The sequence below is a fragment of the Patella vulgata genome, chromosome 6, assembly GCF_932274485.2.
Source record: "Patella vulgata chromosome 6, xgPatVulg1.2, whole genome shotgun sequence".
NCBI lineage: Eukaryota > Metazoa > Mollusca > Gastropoda > Patellidae > Patella > Patella vulgata.
This window is the reverse complement of record NC_065884.2, coordinates 19,921,750-19,941,374: the sequence shown is the minus strand read 5'-3', so window position 1 is coordinate 19,941,374 and position 19,625 is coordinate 19,921,750. Positions and strand designations below refer to the sequence as shown.

At 32.1% G+C, this 19,625-nt stretch overlaps 1 protein-coding gene across 1 annotated transcript in view; it reads left to right on the top strand.

Moving 5' to 3' along the window:
• LOC126823476 (dynein axonemal heavy chain 10) overlaps nt 1-19,625 on the top strand; it is a 60,082-nt gene that overhangs the window by 12,934 nt on the left and 27,523 nt on the right. Inside the window, exons 16-43 of the mRNA XM_050552343.2 lie at nt 2,377-2,537; nt 3,136-3,367; nt 4,435-4,689; nt 5,289-5,447; nt 5,706-5,822; nt 6,158-6,260; nt 6,461-6,639; nt 6,987-7,198; nt 7,974-8,130; nt 8,553-8,786; nt 9,235-9,357; nt 9,486-9,719; nt 9,947-10,170; nt 10,595-10,763; nt 10,990-11,090; nt 11,557-11,740; nt 12,012-12,146; nt 12,362-12,514; nt 13,025-13,213; nt 13,374-13,520; nt 13,813-14,004; nt 14,775-14,893; nt 15,183-15,477; nt 16,501-16,761; nt 17,385-17,586; nt 18,065-18,339; nt 18,736-18,888; nt 19,167-19,492. Coding sequence (XP_050408300.1) covers nt 2,377-2,537; nt 3,136-3,367; nt 4,435-4,689; nt 5,289-5,447; nt 5,706-5,822; nt 6,158-6,260; nt 6,461-6,639; nt 6,987-7,198; nt 7,974-8,130; nt 8,553-8,786; nt 9,235-9,357; nt 9,486-9,719; nt 9,947-10,170; nt 10,595-10,763; nt 10,990-11,090; nt 11,557-11,740; nt 12,012-12,146; nt 12,362-12,514; nt 13,025-13,213; nt 13,374-13,520; nt 13,813-14,004; nt 14,775-14,893; nt 15,183-15,477; nt 16,501-16,761; nt 17,385-17,586; nt 18,065-18,339; nt 18,736-18,888; nt 19,167-19,492 — 5,291 coding nt within the window. The remainder of the gene's footprint in view (nt 1-2,376; nt 2,538-3,135; nt 3,368-4,434; nt 4,690-5,288; nt 5,448-5,705; nt 5,823-6,157; nt 6,261-6,460; nt 6,640-6,986; nt 7,199-7,973; nt 8,131-8,552; nt 8,787-9,234; nt 9,358-9,485; nt 9,720-9,946; nt 10,171-10,594; nt 10,764-10,989; nt 11,091-11,556; nt 11,741-12,011; nt 12,147-12,361; nt 12,515-13,024; nt 13,214-13,373; nt 13,521-13,812; nt 14,005-14,774; nt 14,894-15,182; nt 15,478-16,500; nt 16,762-17,384; nt 17,587-18,064; nt 18,340-18,735; nt 18,889-19,166; nt 19,493-19,625) is intronic.

Genomic DNA, 19,625 nt, shown 5'->3' with positions numbered 1-19,625 from the left:
AACCTATGGCTGTATTCAATGACTTGGACACATACTACTTTTGTCCAGAATGACGTCACTTTCAGAATTAATGACGTCACCACTAGGCAACCACAAATTTTTAAAAAAAGAAATTAAAAAGGGCGGAACCTATGATGAATTTAAACATTATTGATGATGATTTTTTTTTTGATAATCTAGATACATGCAGTACAGTGTATTTTGCCTGTCCAACCTCGTAGGTTTTCTCTGGGTCCTCGGGTTTCCTCCTGCTAAAGACCCCTACGCGAAAGAGAATTATTGAAATAAAATAGAACTATATATTAGTCCCGAAAGGACCTAGTTTTTGTCGATTGGATGTTAAACCCCATTTCTCTTTCTCGCTATTCAATGGTTCACTCATGTACACACCCTTGCTATGCGCAGGGATACAATCTCTTGAACCCTTGAATAACCCGAGCGGTATTCAATGGTCATTGAGTTCTATCTATTTATTATAATATATTAAGATGAATAAACAGAAATTTCCTGCAGTCACAATTTTTGTCGTTTATGTCGTCATCGTCTTCTTTTACACGACCTTTAAAACAAAGCTTATTAAGGGTTTTTTAAAAACTTCAAAAGCTTTATTAAATCTTTGAAGAACTTCAGGAAACTTAGACTACACTAATTTACACTATAAACCTCAGAATGCCTGGTTCGGCATTTTTGTCCAAACGTGGCAAAAACGTATTAAAATGTTTGACATAATTTTGCCAAATTGTAACGTGGTAAAAACAAAATGCCACGTTTGTCTGGAGTTCCAAAACGTATTTTTTTTTTTTCTAAATTGCAATCTTTTTGGAACGAGGTATTTTGTCCAGAACGAGGCTGATCACAAGGTTGGATACACGATTTTTCAAAAGGGTTGGGGGTGGGGTTCAGCCAAACCAAATATACTGTTCCTGTTTTTATATAATAAACGACAGGTTTACGATGAAAACGTATCATGTATATTGAGTTATTTGCTCGGTCCAAAGGTAGAAGATTTTAATGGCTTTTAACACAAAATTAAGCAGTTTTATTCTCCAAAATATAGTCTAGATCGACCCTTTATATAAGAATCCAGACGTAGGCCGGTCACCTGAAGGATGTAAATGTAAATATCATTTTTAATATAGTTGTTCGCATCGCCCCGCTTTGCATGTCATTATATAAACATAAATTGTGTCTATTTCATTTTTCGATGGATTTTAATTTAATTGCTTTTGCAATTTTTATACATACAACTGAGTGCCAGATATATATATATATTAAATATAATATCGTTTATTATATAGAAAAAAGGAACAGCATATTTGTAAATAATATTCAAAGGCCTAAAAAACAATTATTGAGTTCGCTCCGCTTTGAACTTGGCTGTTTTTCATTTCTCACATCTCTTTGATGGAAATAATGTGTGAACATATGAAACTGCAACAAAGAATGTAACAAACGCTTTTGTGCAACGAATGTCATTTCTAGTCGACTTTGCCTTGTGTTTTTCTCTCTACTTAATCGCTTGAAAGTGTCACCAAATAATGTTATGCTGTCCTCGATACGCTCGACGAAACTTTGGTTTGGCTGCCCCCGCCCCACCCCCAACTCTTTAGAAAAATCATGAAAACAACCCTGTGAACAGCCTCGTTCTGGTCAAAATACCTCATTCCAAAAACATGGCAATTTAAAAAAAAAATACGTTGTGGTACTCCAGACAAACGTGGCATTTTGTTTTTACCACGTTACAACGTGGCAAAATTGTGGCAAATATTTTATTAGCACGTTTGTGCCACATTTGGACAAAAATGCCGAACGAGGCATTCTGAGGTTTATATTTTTTAAACTTGAATAACCTCACAAAATCTTTATACAACTTTATGAAACTTGCATAGAGGTTTTATTTTATTACAAATGGTATGGCCTAACATGTATGCCTATGTACAAATGACAAAAATCCATATAGCCTGTAAAAGAATTTGAAAATCCCTTGTTTTGCAGGGAATTTTGACGTATATCCTCATTTACTACCCTGATCTCTTCCAAATAGAATTTACAATTTGTGTAACATTACCACACAGAAAGTACATTGATAGGAATTGGATATATCTGTATTAATATTTCAATTTTCAACACATTGGACAAGTAGATGAATGAGGTCATAAACAGATGACATCACAGTATTATGACCTCATAATTGAATGTCATCATAGATGAATGAACAGAAAGAAGTGGAGGGGTGTACTTCTTTCTCTTTAAAACTGAACAATGTTTGCTGTTAAAACTAAAAAATGATTATATTTTTACAATTATTGAACAACTTAGATTGAATTTGATTCTATTTCCATGAATGAAGTAATAATATATGTGTCTCTCTTTCAGCTTATAATGAAAAACATCAAGCATTTTTTGACAGCATTATCTACAGAGAAACCATTGTTTCAAGTTGAGACATTATTAGTGGCACCTGATGTTGTTCTTCATCCACATGCTAACGAAATAAATAAATTAACGTTACAGTGTGTGAGAGATGGTGTAGAAGGGTAGGTTTCTTCTTTTTAGATATTTCATTATTATAGCTTTATATTTGTGTCTGTCGAATATACCCAGTAGATGCAATAGATTTTCTTATTGAAACTTGTCCTTTTTGATTTTTTACTGGAAATGGTCTGTCAAATTCTGTATCTTAACAATTAGATCGATAACTATAACAGCTCATAGAATCCACTTTAAGGGTTTTCTAGGCATCTCCATTTAAATGCTACACTAAATTGACTAAATTAAAGATTGTTTTCTTGACCTGGTGAAATTAGACATAACATGTACCAAAAACACTGCCATTTTTAAGCTAGAGTATCAACCACATTGAAAGATCTGATAGTATCGATGATGTTACTAATGCATTCTTTAATATTGAACAGTGTTTGAGTAGCTGTCGTTATTATCTATCTTATTTTTAGAATATAGAAGCAGATATATCATCTGCTTTAAGAAATTAATTGTAAAATATGCATAGATTCTTCTAATAATCTAAAAGATTCATGCTTTGATCTGTTTAGAGAAAGGGTCTCATTTAGAAATCTTTAATCAGTGATGAGGACAAAATAATTTCAAATTTTGTATTAATGTCCTTAATTTCAGAACTAAATTATTTGTACGATGGATGAATGGAACGTGTATTGAATGTTTACCTCAGAAAATAGAAGGGGAAGATGAGCCTCATGTATTTAGTTTTTTTACGGATATATCAGCAAATCCGGAAATCATAGAAGTTTGTAACACAATCCAGTTGAGCATTAGAAAAACTCTTACCAACTTAGCCAAGTATTTGAATCGCTGGAAGAAATATAGATCAATATGGAAAGTGGACAAGGTATGATTAATCATTAATGTCAATCGAGTTCAAATTTACATAAAATGACAATGTATTGAATAAAGTGGGAACGTGTAATAATAGAAATTTCTCTAATCAAAGAAGATATTATTTCATGAAATTTAGTAATATTAAATAAAGATACATAGTTTCGTCCAACTTTTTAATTTGATCTCTTTGATCAGCAAATTATTGTTGATTTATGGTAATTGATCAAAACTGATGTGTCAGGATGTGTCATTTTCATTTTACACTAAAATATCAAATTTCTCACGATTTAATCCACACTTCTCAGATTTATTATTTAAGATTTAATTAAGAAAACAAAGTAAAAATAATGTTAGATAACATCCCTGCTTTGATTCAGTCAGATTTAAAATCTAATGTCATTGAAGACATATCGATGAAATTTCAATTTAACATATCTTTGTAAAAGCTGAATAGAATTGAACCATTTTTTGACTGATTTATTCCTATTAAAAATTCATCTTTCACAACGGCAATACTATATACCGGAAAAAAACCGAAAAACACCATTTTATACTGAATACCGGAAAACACCGGAAAAACACTAAACACCGGAAAACACACTAAATACCAGAAAATACCCTAAATAGGTAACCCGGAGACTTGCACCCTAAATAGGTAACCGGGAGCCTGGTCCTCTGTGTGCCTGGGTTAGGGTTAGGGTTAGTTTCAGGTTTATAGTATATCCCTTCTCCGGGTTACCTATTTAGGGTGGTTTCCGGTATTTAGTGTGTTTTCTAGTATTTAGTGTTTTTCCGGTGTTTTCCTGTATTCAGTATAACATGGTGTTTTCCGGTAGTTTTCTGGTGTTTTTCGGTGTTTCCCGGTATATAGTATAGCCCCTTTCGCAATATTGTAGTTTGCAAGGAATTCCTATTGCGCTAATATGACCAAATGTGACTTTAAGTGATGCTGTTTAGGTTAATTTTAATAAATAAATGATTGGACAGCTGTGAACATTCTACTAAAAAAATGTAAAGTGATGAAAAATAGGAAAATGCCCATAAAACAAAATTATTTGATTATTTGTTTTTTTACAGCAAGTTATAGCTGATAAATGGTTTGCTAAAGGTCCATCAGTTGTAGATTTTGATGACAAATTACAATATTACAATAAAACTACAGATGAAGTGGCATCACAACCAATTGTCAAAGACCAAGACTTTATACGACTCCACATGGGACTATTAGCTACAGACGTGAAGAAAAATGCGAAACAATGGATAGAATGTTTGGGTACCATATTACATAATTCAGCTAAAGAATCTCTCAATGAATTATGGAATATGATGGATGTAAGTATATTTGTTTATTGATTTTTTTTAGATTCAAAAACTTAATTTACTCTCAAATTTACAAGAAATAGTGTAAGGGTAAGCTCTGTAAGCTTTTCTTTCGACCGACTAATCTGTTGAATCTGGGATAAAATCTGGCATTAGATTTGGTTTTTGACTGAAGAATCCAGTTACAGTTACATGTAAAATGGCCACAACAATTTCTTCAAGATATATTTGAAAACATTGTTATAAATTGTTTATATAGTTAGTAAAAAGCCACTGAATGTCATGTGCATTTTATGGGCAACATCTACTTTTCCCAGCTCAGTCAAAACTAAGATGTACAATCCAAAATATCAATGGTAGATAATATTCCGGCTAGATTAAATTGGATTAATGGACCATCAAAAGATATTGCCAAACACTTATAGGTTGTGCTGGTTTGTTTTAATAGTCTGAAGTGAATGCTCTTTATCATATCTTTGTAAAAAAATTGAACCATATTTAAATTTCTATTCCTTGTTGTTGGCAAGATATTCAAACTTTCTAAAATATCATCAGCAGCTAATTGCTGAATAGTAGGTTTATATCTATATTTGGATATTGATATATTTCAGGATAAATCTGATGACCTTGATCAATCACCGGGTGTCCTTGAAGATCTAAAGTCAGTTTTATCCACAATATCTGATATTAAAACAATGTCGTTAGATGTAGAAACACAGATGAGAGATATACAAGAACGTTATCGGACCCTACATATGTATGATATTCAGGTGAGACAATATTTACTTGTCTAGGGACTGGACGAGGGTTTATAGTAAGGATGCTCAATTGATAGATTGACAGATAACATAAATAATTACAGGTTTTACAAAATATAACTAGCAGTTTCCAACCCAAATTGACTTTTTCACAAAATTTAATAAAGAAATCAAGTATTTATTGCAGACCAGTATCCAGGCATTGTTTTATCGAAAAATATTTGAAAAATTATGCATCAGACCCTCTAATTGAAAATATTTTCTATGAAGGTTCCACAAGAAGAAAAAGATTTACAAGAAAGACTTCCACAAATCTGGGATGATCTTGTTCTTAAATCTAAAAATGTTGATGCTAGTCTTGTTGTAGTGAAGAAGAAATTCACTGAGGTAAAATTTCTATTTGATTATTTTATTTTACTAAAAATTACTTTTTTTTTTCCCCATTTTGATGTTGAAACAGATTTTATATATAATTTTGATGTAGATATGAAAAGAGTTTAAAGAAAATATTTCAAAATAAACATTATTTTTAACCTAATTTTTATTAAAACAAAATCCCTGGACAGTTGAAAATTTTAGAAGGAAGCAAATTTTCCCACATGCCTGCTATTGTCTGCATCCCTTTATTACCATTTCTATTTCTTGTATTTTTGTATTATAAAACAATACAATAAGGTCCAATGAGAATTCGTGTTGATAATAATTGAGTTTTAATATTGCAGATTACGCAAGATGAAATTAAAGTATTTAGAAAGAATCTAGAAACATTTGCTGAAACGTTTAAAATAGAAGGACCTGGTTCCGTTGGACTGGATCTTGACAAAGGTAAAATTAAAAATCATGTAAATTTTATCTTTCCAACTTTCAAAAAATTGTCTTTTATTCATGTCATTAGTCATTTATTATCAAAAATATTGATTATTTTGCTAGGAATGATGCAGACTAAGAACAAATAATTCATTTAAAAAGAAGAATATGATCATTTCTCTTTGTTAATACTAATAATTCTTTTTTTTGTGTTCTAGGTTTAGAGGTTATGAAGAAATATCGCCAAGAAGTGGCTCAATATGAAGCCCAGAGAACAGAATTAGCTAATGCTGAGAAGTTATTTGATCTACCTATAACAATGTATCCTGATTTAGTACAAGTTACTAAAGATATGAAAGGTTTAGAGATGATTTACGCATTATATGAAGAACAAGCGGTAAGTTATATTTTTCTTATTCATTAAAAAATTGCTGAAGAACCTAACAAATTCTCACATGGATCTAAAGCTGTGAGCTACATTTTTACAAGGTCATTTGTAGCCAGATATACACATTTTAAGGAAAGAGAAATCCAAACATTGGAAAGTAAAGGAATTCTTTCTGGTCGGCAAAGTTGTTCAAGCCGGGCCATTGAGAGCAACAACAGGCCCCAGGGTGAAAAGCTACCTTGGTTTCCATCCCTGCATGTGAAATCATTTTACATAGCAACCTGCATACACTGGAGATTTAAGCTGTCAATATGAACCATACAATTCTGTTCATTAATTGTATACTCTACTTTCAGGCTGCCAGAGAAAGTTGGGCAGAAACATTATGGGCTAATCTGAATATTCAACTACTTCAAGAAGGTATTGAAGGCTTCTTAAAGAGTCTTAGAAAAATGTCAAAAGATGTCAGAAGTATGCCAGTAGCAAGAGCATTAGAAGAAAAAATGAAAGAATTCCGAGATTCTCTACCTCTATTTGTGGATCTGAAACACGATTCCCTTCGAGAACGGTTAGTTCACTTATTTCATTTTAATCTTAATCGTAAAATTTTAAACTTTTAGAAAAGATTAGAATTGAAACTAGATGTAGTGGTGATTTGATTGCAATTGATGTATAATTTGTTTTGTGTGATTTAAAGTCTGTATATCAAAACAATATTTATATGTAACTGATTGAATGTTCCACAGTCCACAGTTTCAGCCAGAAATAAAACAAAAATAGAAAACTAATTTACATGCAACTTAGACTTCTGAAGCTCAAAAAATAATTATTTAACAATCATTGATCTTATCTATTTAAACATCATATCAAGCCAGTTCAACACTTTATATTGGGGGGGTTGGATGGCCGAATGGTTAGCATGTGCGTGCTGTATCATACGGCCTGTCATTGAGTCAACTGGCGTTGTTACGAATCCCCGGTTGTACGTGACGTGTAGGATAGCCTGTCCAACCTCGTGGGTTTTCTCCGGGTCCTCCGGTTTTTTCCCACTGCTAAAGACCCCTATGCGCAAGCGAATTAATGAAATAAATTTAACCATATGTTAGTCCCAAAATGACCTAGTTTGTGTCGAGTGGAAGTTAAACCCCATTTCTCTCTCTCTCACTTTATATTGAACTAAATTAAAGAGGTTAAGATGCTTAATGGTTTTCATGATGAAGTGCACATGTGATTTTAAACAAGCACAATTTTTGTGATTCTGAATATTCACAGTGCCATATGAAATTGTTCGATTTAATTCTACTTTATATAATATAATATATGTATTTTGATTGCACTTGTAGACATTGGAAAGATCTGATGACCAAAACTGGTCAGAAGTTTGATATTAATCCTGAAACCTTTACCCTGGCTAATGTCTTTGCCATGGAGCTGCATCGCTTCCAAGATACTATTGGAGAGATTGTAACCTGTGCTAGCAAAGAGATGGGTATTGAAAAGGTAAGCAAAGATACTCCGGCCACTGATGTTTGATAAGGTCCTCATCTATAGAATTGATATGCCTTATTCCAAGGTTTGAAAAGTGTTAGAGAATTACGTGAGGTGTCACCAATATGAAAATTTGTTTTCAGGAAGTCCAATTACTACTATTAGAAAACTTATTTCTTAGGGAAAAACTAATTTAATTAAAAATAGTACTATTTATTAATCAAGACCCTGAAGAACTAAAAATTAAACTAGATTGGCCTAAATGCTGAATTGAGTAATACAAATCATTCTTGATCCAGAGGTACCAGATTCTCAATCCATTGACAGAAATTTATTCTACACCATCAATTACTGCGTCGTCTTAAAAAAAAATATGGTCTTATGCAGACAAAACAACATTTTTTTTAAAACATTTCATATTTTGTTTTTTTTAGGGTGTGAAAGAAGTTGAGGAGACATGGAGTAATATGAAATTTTCTGTACAGGCGTACATGAAGGGTACAAGTAATAGAGGTTATATATTGGGTGCTGTTGATGAAATTCTTCAAATACTAGACGATAGTGCTATGAATCTTCAGAGTATGTCTGCTTCCAGATTCGTCGGACCATTTTTAAATTCTGTCCAGAACTGGGAGAAAGGGTTGTCTCTTATATCAGAAGTTTTAGATGTAAGTTTTTAGAGAGACTAATTCTAGATATTGACATTATGAAGATTGTTAATTAGAAGCAGTTGTTTATTGTCCATCCTTATACACAGTAGTTATTCCTACGGCTTAAAATAATGAATAGAGAAAAAATTTTAAAAATCACACAATTTAAATTAATCTGATTCCACTGACTTATATTTTGTATTTGGACTTGGTTATGAAATGAAATGAAATAGGGTTTAACTTCGGACATACAGTCTGGGCATACGCCATACAATTTGCTATGACAAAGATCTTGCCTAGACAGTGTCACTACGGCCTACTCTTATATCGAATTCAAACTGCCAAGGGATCTTTTACATGCATCCTAATGTGTACATGGGACCTCGTTTTTTCCTGCCCATCCAAGCGAATAGACTGGGTTTGAAGTTATTGTGCTGTATTTGACTATATTGACTGTATATTGTAGGTATGGATGGTAGTACAAAGAAAATGGATGTATCTAGAAGGTATATTTATTGGAGGTGATATCAGATCTCAACTGCCAGAAGAAGCCAAGAAATTTGATCAAATTGATAAAACATTTAAAAAGGTAAGATAAACTTGAGATTTTCAGTTTTAATTCAGATTTTTTTATCTTCTACATAAAAAATACAAGAAAAATTTATCTCTTTCAAAGTTCTTATGAAAATATTCTAAATAATTCTGTTATTTTTATAGATAATGACAGACACTGCCAAAGTTCCAACGATAAAGACAGCTTGTCATGCTGCTAACAGATTGTCAGATCTACAGAATCTTAGTTCTGGTTTAGAAAAATGTCAGAAATCATTGAATGATTATCTGGATTCTAAACGTAATGCCTTCCCTCGTTTCTTCTTCATCTCTGATGATGAGTTGTTGAGTATATTGGGTAGTAGTGATCCAGAATGTGTACAAGAACACATGATAAAGGTAAGAATAATGACATTTTATAATAATAGCGCTTTCTTCGGCTGACGTCAGATAGGCTTATCGATTCAAAATTACTGATGACATGCAAGTATATCACATGTATAGCCATTGCGTTATGGTTGGAATTAGATCAACAAGACATTGACTCAAGATTTACTGGAATAATTTAGTATATATACACAAGCAGACATTTTAATATTTATTAACCACTTGAAGTTTTCGTTTAGATGTTTGACAACATTTCATCCCTGAAATTCCAACGAGGAGCCAACAATGAGATCATAGTTGGTGCCATGGTGTCTGCTGAAGGAGAACAAATGGAATACAGAACACATGTTTCTGCTGAAGGAAGAGTAGAAGATTGGATGACAGCTGTTCTAGATGAAATGAGAAGAAGTAATCGTTTAATAACCAAAGAAGCCATATTTACATACTGTGATAAAATTAAAAGGTTTGTTATATTTATCAATATTAATAAATTCTTGTTTTGGCCCCTTAACTTATGTCTGGATAAAATTCTACCCTCAAATGTTTGTTTATAGGTATATTGTTGAAACATTTTAAACCACTATCTGGTGCAGATGGCATGGCCCAGTGGTTTAGAATTTCGAGATTTGAGCTCTATCTGGTTGGTCACCTCTGGCTTTCTGTCGTGGTTTCGATCCCTGGTCTGAGGGTATGTGGCTTGGAGATAGGGCTGATAAAGGAACAATAAACAATTAACTAAATGCTCAATTATGACAACAATTTGGATAAAAAAAAAAATTCATTGTGTTCGCTAATAATAGTATATACTGAAATAGTCATCAGTATTAGATGAAGACAGTAACAACCAGAATTATGATATATAATTATTCCAAATTCTGTTCATCTAGAGTTGATTGGATGATGAACTATCAGGGTATGGTATGTTTAGCTGGTAATCAGATTTGGTGGACGTGGGAAGTGGAAGATGTTTTCCGTAAAGTTAAAAAAGGAAAGAAAACAGCTTTAAAAGATTATGCGAAACAATTACATCAACAGATTGATGATCTGGTTGTTCAGGTAGGTTCTGTACTTTCAAGTTGTTTAAATTTAAAAAATAAACTGGCATCATTTGATTTATTTTTCACATCCATTATACCAATATTCACCAAATTTCTTGAGATAAATCTGTTACGGAATTACTCAAGGAATTCACAAAATTGATGATTGATGTTGAAGATCAACAAAATCTAAGATTAGTGTGTTAATATAAAATCTTAACAATTGTGTTATTTTTGTTTTGTAGGTTCGATCACCATTATCTAAAAATGATCGAATGAAGTTTAATTCTGTGTTGATTATTGATGTACATGCCAGAGATATTATTGATGGATTTGTTCGAGACAGGTAACTTTTCATTAACTTTCCTCCTCAGTTTAAGTACTTTGGTAGCCTTCATTCCGAAACAATTGTATATCTGAATTCAGACATAGAAAATCAGAAATTCTCTTTTCAAATACACCTAGAAATGATAAAATAAAAAAAGATCCTCTGGAGGAATACTGAAAAAATAAAGTTTTGATTGTATTAAAATGTGCAGTTAATCTATTATGTCAAGTTTTCAAGCCAGATCTAGTGTTAAACCATTTTTATAGTTTAACTATAATCTATACTTTAAATGAGGGGGATTCCATTGCCAAATAGTTTAATCCGTGCACATTAGATAACAAGGTCTGCCATTCAATCAAGTGGCGTGGTTTCGATTCCCTGTGGGTTTTCTCCAAGTCCTCAGGTTTCCTGGACATTAAACCCCTCTCTCTCTCTCTCTCTCTCTCTCTCTTCATTTAAATGATTTGTTGTTTTTTTCCCAAAGTATTATGGATGCAAGAGAATTCGAATGGGAAAGTCAACTGAGATTTTATTGGGAGAAGGAACCGGATGAGTTATTAATTCGACAGTGTACAGGAGAATTTGGTTATGGTTATGAATATATGGGTTTGAATGGTCGGCTTGTTATTACACCTTTAACTGACAGAATTTACCTTACATTGACACAGGTAAATCTGGTTGATAATATTTCTAATATACATAAGTGGTATCTGGTGTTCTACAAAGGAAAAGTAGATCTGTCTTATGCACAACCCGCAAATTCGGTTTTTGACTTTAAATGAAAAGTATCTATCTCAAACTCAATTTGTGAGAGGTTCAAATTGAAGTAATGAAAATGAAAAGAGAATTATGAAAGTAATATCATTTTAGTATTTTATCTGTGCGTTATTGTAAATTAGTATCATTACTGATATGTAATTTGACAACGATTATTTTCAGGCCTTATCCATGAATCTTGGTGGTGCCCCAGCTGGACCTGCTGGTACTGGTAAAACAGAGACTACTAAAGATTTAGCCAAAGCTCTTGGTTTATTGTGTGTTGTTACAAATTGTGGAGAGGGCATGGACTTCAAGGTAGGAAAACAGTGCACCCATATACTTTCTTACTTATTATTGCTCTCCAGTAACCTACCAATTGAAAGTTTGGACTTTTGGTCTGGCACCAATTGAATTGTTTTTTAAGATCATGATTGTACCCTATATATATATAGCAGTGATATTGCCATGAAAATTTGGATATTGTCCAAGATAAATGCAGATGACTTTTGATTGATTTTTGTTATTTTCAGGCTGTAGGAAAGATATTTTCTGGTTTATGTCAGTGTGGTGCATGGGGTTGTTTTGATGAGTTTAATCGTATTGATGTATCTGTATTATCTGTTATCTCAACACAGCTTAAAACTATTCAAAATGGTTTACTACTCAAACTTAAAAGATTTCATGTAAGTTGTGCTCTTTACTTCTTCTAAAAATTAATAACATTATTTTTGTGTTTGGATTTAAAAACTAGAACAGAATTGATGTTCAGTAATCTAATTTTGTTTATGACTTCGAAAGATTATTAACAATATTATTTTACCAAGAGTATGATTGACAAGTAATGATTTATTTTTAAGCGTTAGATGGCATGTCAACCATTTTTATATAATCATCAGTGGTCATTGTGTTGGTGCATCAAATATAATGAAATTAGTATCAAGTGTTCTGAAATTTAGAGCATATCCTACCAGGAGTGAATGTTGACACTTCTCTTTAACTTACAACAAAGGAATCCCTGGAGTATGATGAAACACTGCTGCCCGGGCAAATTTAGCTCATAGCAGGTCTTCATTATCTGGGAACGAGCAGAAAAGTGAAATGCTGTGAAAGATGGATTTTAGAACTGAATTGAAAATAACTTTCTATGTATTAGACATGAATTTTAAACAAAACTTTATTGCTTTATTTTACAGTTTGAAGGCCAAGAGATTAATCTGGATTGTCGTGTGGGAATATTTATTACCATGAACCCTGGCTATGCTGGACGTACAGAGCTACCAGAATCAGTAAAAGCCCTGTTTAGACCAGTTGTAGTAATTGTACCTGATTTACAACAGATTTGTGAAATTATGTTGTTTTCGGAAGGTTTCTTGCTTGCTAAGGTGGGTTTCAAAACTTATTCAAATACGTTTATAATTTCAAATGTATGCATTTTAATATTTTTCAAAACTGTTTTCATAATGTTTTATATTAAACTATTGTAACTCATGTAAAATCAGGTTCTTATGATTTAATTGTTTTTTGTTTTTGAATTTGTTGTAGGTATTAGCTAAAAAAATGACAGTACTATATAAACTAGCTAAAGAACAGTTATCTAAACAATATCATTATGATTTTGGTCTTCGTGCTCTGAAATCTGTACTTGTAATGGCTGGAGAATTAAAGAGAGGCTCACCAGATTTACATGAGGTAAAAATTATGTCTATATTTTAAGATTTATTTCTTAGTTTCCTGGCAATAAATTGTATTAAGAATAACATAAGTTTCAGGAAGACTGCACAACAGACAGAACAAGTGACACTTTGTTGGCTATATGAAGTCCTGGAATCAGAAGTGATATCAGATGTTTACATCTCTCTATAAAAATAACAATTTTTGATGCATCTCAAAGTGAAATTAATCTGTATGTAAACAATGGCTGAGTTTGAAAACTATTTATGAAAGCACATTATTTACAGTTGACAATATCTTATATTGACAGGATGTTGTATTGATGAGAGCTCTAAGAGATATGAATCTACCTAAATTTGTGTTTGAAGATGTTCCACTGTTCTTGGGTTTAATTGGAGATCTGTTCCCTGGATTGGATTGTCCTCGAGTTCGTTATCCTAATTTTAATGATGCTGTAGAAGCAGTAATTAGAGAAAACAATTATGTTGAACTACCTCAGCAGGTATTTTTTGCAGTTTATTATCACAGATTATTAATTTGCTGGAGAGCAAATTGTCTCCCCTTTATTTGAGCAGAGAGAGAGAGCAAATTATCTCCCTTGATGGAAAGCACCTTTTTATATGCCCACATTTTCATATGGACACATATTGTTGTCGCCCCTGTCTGTACGTACAGATTTTGTTTGTGGACACTTACAGGTTACAATTTTTGTCTGATTTTGACAAAACTTGACATATAAGTTTATATCCCAAAGATCTCGGTATCTGACCATAACTTTGTGGATTATACAAAAAAAATCACATTTTTAGCTGGTGGACATTCTAGGAGTCACAATTTTTATCCGATTTTAAAAGCTGTTCAAACATATCACTGCTATATCCTACTGACGGTTGTGGGCGCTCTAGAGGTCACAATTTTTATCCGATTTTGATGAAGTTTATAATATATGTTTATATCCCAAAGGTCTGGATTCCTTTCAATACTTGCGCCTATCGGACCCCAAATTTCTGGTTTTGGCCACCAAAATCACTATTTTAATGTGGACATATCTTTCTTGCCATTATATTTTAAGGAAGATTAGACAGAAGTTTAATATTTTTTTGATCAGATTATGGTCTCATTTATATCTTCTTTCATACATGAATAGAATATTGTACAATCATTTCTTTTAGAAAATATTTGCATTAAGGGCATGCCAGAATACTGGTTTTAATAATAAGTGACTATAAAATGATTTCACATAAAATTAAACTAACTGTATTAATGTCATAGGTTGATAAAGTAGTCCAGATGTATGAAACTATGTTAACTAGACATACAACTATGATAGTAGGACCTACAGGAGGTGGTAAATCGGTTGTCATTAATACACTCTCACAAGCACAATCCAAGTAAGTCTTTCGTTATTTTTTGCATATTGTATTTCTAAATATAATTGTTACTCACTTATTTATAATTTTTTTATTTTCAATGTCTCAACATTTTAAAATTAAACAACTGATCACAAAATAAATATATATTATATTTCTATGATAATAATAATAAACCATAATTAAAATAAATTTTATTATGAATTGATTTAACTCCCACAACATTAATAAAACTTAGTACTGAGTTTTTCGGAATGTCTCATACATATGTTTTAAAAATAGTTAGTAATGGTATGAAAATTCTTTTTAGATTGGGTATTCAGACTAAATTGTTCACCATCAACCCTAAAGATCGTAGTGTTATAGAACTCTATGGTATTCTGGATCCTGCTACAAGAGATTGGACAGATGGATTACTCTCCAACATTTTCCGTGAAATCAACAAACCAACAGATAAAAATGAAAAGAAATATATTGTGTTTGACGGTGATGTTGATGCATTGTGGGTAGAAAACATGAACTCTGTTATGGATGATAATCGTTTGATGACTCTGGCTAATGGCGAACGTATCAGATTACAGAAACACTGTGCACTGTTGTTTGAGGTAAAATAATTTATGTTAATCGGATTGATTACATTATGCATGTTATTTCTCAAGATAAATATGCTTAAAGTAGCTAAGTCTCTAACTCAATATCATCCAAAGTCTTACACATTAAATACACAAATTGTCAATTCAAATCAACATTGATGTTGTGATCTTACTGAGAAAAGGTAGGTAGGTTTCTGATATCCAATATTTAAGACAAAATAAACATTTTACCATTGGTACACGAATCCTGTACCATAGTGCGTTTCAGCATCATTTGTAACAAGTGACCAGAAAGAACGAGGCTAGACATATTCCACAACTTATGTCAATCGGTGACGCTATATCTTATCTGGAGAGCATGCGCAATAGACTGGAATAACCAGACGCTAGAAATTGCCATTCGGTTGAGACTCATGCCATATTTCGCTGGACATAACTGACTTGAAATTAGGAGTGAAAATGGAAACAATTGAATGTAAATCAGTTTATATACAATCAGATTACATTATTATATGTGTTGCGACCCATTTGGGTCAATTTCTGGGTCCCAAATATTAGCGATTTAGCTCCTTTAAACAAAGATAATTTCTGAAGTTAGGAGAGAATCATTCCATGTGTTAAATCGGAAATCCTTTCATACATTTTTACTCAGCATGGCCATTTGAAATTTGCAATTATACCTTGTCCTAAGGATAAAGTGTATTAAGGGCATCATGATCACCCCCTGCATCAACCATGTTGTTGACAATCCTTCACTCTTGTCGGTTTCAACATGACCAAGGTAATTTGTCAAAGAGAAGTTAAATCCTATTCTTCGGTTTTCTCCCACTGCTAAAGACCCATACCTGCAAGTGAATCATTAAAATAAAACTGTACTTTATGTTGGTTCCAAGTTATGTCAAGTTGAATGCTAAAACCCTTTTCTCTCTCTACTCATCGACTAGCTACATTCCATAAATAGTATTAGTTTTCACTTGAAATAGTTCGGTAATACATTATTTAGTAATTCTTGTGATATTATATATATTACTACAGGTATATGATCTTCAATATGCCTCACCTGCTACTATATCTAGATGTGGTATGGTTTACGTTGATCCTAAAAATCTGGGTTATAAACCCTACTGGGATAAATGGGTCAGCATGCGAACTGGTAGTAAACAGGAAAAAGATGAATTAAATCGTTTATATGAGAAATATGTACCTAATCTTATTGATATGGTCGTAGAGGGAATGGTGGAAGGCAAGCAACAAGAAAAATTAAAAACGATTGTTCCACTCACTAATCTTAATATGGTAAGTAATGACAGAAAAATAAATGTCAAAATATATTCTGTTATTTTAAATGTCAAAATATATTCTGTTATTCTAAATGTCAAAATATATTCTAAATGATGTCAAATTATATTCTGTTATTCTAAATGTCAAACTATAATCTGTTCTTCTAAATGTCCATGTATCTTCTGTTCTTATGTCCAAATATATTCTGTCCTAAATGTCAAAATATATTCTTTTCTTGCTCTTCTTAATCAAAATTTTCTAACCATGTTGTATTTTATGTTGGAATGTATTCTACCTGCTGTTTGAATGATACACTAATACTGAAGGCTTATGTCTTCTCCAGGCAGCTAAAAATGTGTATACCAATACTCTGCTGGTAAAAACTCCAGACCAGACAAACTTTGACCCAGAGTTAAAAATGTCCGTCCTCTTTGATTTGTGTCATGATTTTTGATTGGATTCATCTTTCACAATATTGTTGATTCAAGTGATTCTATGATGCTAAAATGGCATATCAGGACTTTTAGGTTAAAACAACCATATGTTAGTCTCAAAATGATCTAACTACAGTTTTTAAGATGTTAAAGCACATTTCATTCCATTTATCTTGCTAATGGAAATATTGAAATTAATTTCAGGTGACACAATTAAGTATGATGTTAAACGCTCTGTTAGAAAAAGAGATATCTGAACCTGATGAATTAGAAGCATTCTTCCTGCAAGCTCTATACTGGTCTATTGGTGCTGGTCTGTTAGAAGATGGTCGAACTAAGTTTGATACTTATGCTAAATATTTAGCATCTTTAACCATGAATCAGGATGACAAAATGGCAGGACCAGGTAATATCTTTAAACCAAAGATACAAAATCCTAAATACTGTTAATAAATGATCTTCAATCCCAACATGAACTACTTCTTGAGGTCTCCAACTAAAGTCTTTTGGTCATAGATGCTTCTCATACACTGTACCAACAATAAAACCTATGGAATTCATTACCCTTGACCATAAAGAATTCAAAATCTCTTGGCTGTTTTAAGAAGCAGTCATCTTCTTTTGACTGCTTATTAACATTAGTTGTAATTTTGTCTAGTGATGAGTGGAGAGCTAAATGCATCTTGAGCATTAACTTTGATGGAATTGTATGCAATATAATAACTAACTATTATAATTATTATTAATGAATATGATTTCCTAAAGAAACTGAAATTTTTGAGAAATGTTTTAAAGGGATTTAATCATCATAATTTTCCCCTTTTTGTTGACTTTGTACTTCTACTTGGTTTCATTTAAGTATAGCTATATACATTTTTTACCAGGTGAATTACCTCAAAATTCGCTTCTTTATGAGTATTTCTGGGATGGTGAGCAGAAGAAATGGGTACCATGGTCAAAATTAGTTCCAAAATATATCCATGATCCAGAGATTAAATATAATGAAATCCTGGTCCCAACTATTGATACTGTGAGAACAACATGGCTGATTAAACTAATGGTGGAAATAAAACGTCCTGTAGTCTTGATCGGGGAGACAGGTACATCCAAGTCTGCTACGACAGCTAACTTCCTTCGTGGAATGGATCAAGAAGCACATGTAAGCTCATTTTTACAAATTCTAATTTATTTTGTTTTTAGAATCTTTTTTTTTAAATATAAAATTGTCTTTAAAAATTCAACTTGATCAATCTCTACCAGTGGTTATAAGCCTGTGGATGAATTTGAAATCAAGTAACTAGAGAACTCATCATATGGAAAATTCTCTGATATCAATAATAAGTAAATGCTACAGATTACAAAAGAACAGAAATTGTTAGTTGTATAAAAGATTTGGGTCTCTTTCTCAACTGTATGAAATGAACCAAGATATCAGATGTTAGAGAAAGAAAGCATACCCTGCCTTATACAAGATACCTGTTACAATTTTAGACTATATCGATTATACTTATAGTATCGTATTTGTAAAGATGAAATATTTTGATTTATATTTTAGTTATTATTAAACATGAACTTCTCCAGTCGAACAACATCGTTGGACGTTCAACGTAATTTGGAAGCTAATGTTGAGAAAAGAACTAAAGACACATACGGTCCACCAATGGGAAAGAGGCTTATTATATTTGTTGATGATATGAACATGCCTCAGGTTAGGTTTTGTATTATTATTGTTTGTATAATATTTGTAACATTTTAAACTCCATAGTAGCATTATTCTTTACAGAAGACAAATAGGCCCATGCTCTTTTCTATTTTTCACCATAATTTCAACTTAGTATCTTGAAATCTCAACTTAGTAACTTGAAATCTCAACTTAATAACTTGAAATCATGAAGTCATTTTCTCTCATGTAGCCGAAACGCCATATATGATTATTTCATAATTCTTTGGTAAGAAGTATTTAATTTATTATTTTATTATATGTAGGTTGATACATACGGAACCCAACAACCTATAGCTCTATTAAAACTACTGTTAGAACGTGGTGGTATCTATGATAGAGGTAAAGATTTAAACTGGAAGAACATGAAAGACATTGGTTATATTGCTGCCATGGGTAAAGCTGGTGGAGGAAGAAATGAAACAGATCCACGATTTGTCTCTTTGTTCAGTGTTTTCAACATGACGTTCCCTAGTGATGAATCATTATACAGTATTTATTATTCTATATTACATGGACATACGCTAGGTTTCCCTAAAGAAATACAAGATATAGTTTCTATTATAACCAAGATGACCATGAGTTTATATGGGTAAGATTTTCAATAAGATTTATTTTGTTAAACATACATTATGCAAGAGCTAAATCTGCCTATTGAAGGTCTTTCTTTAGGCCTGAAATGTTTTCTAAATTATTAATTAGACATTAATTAACTTATCCAGGCC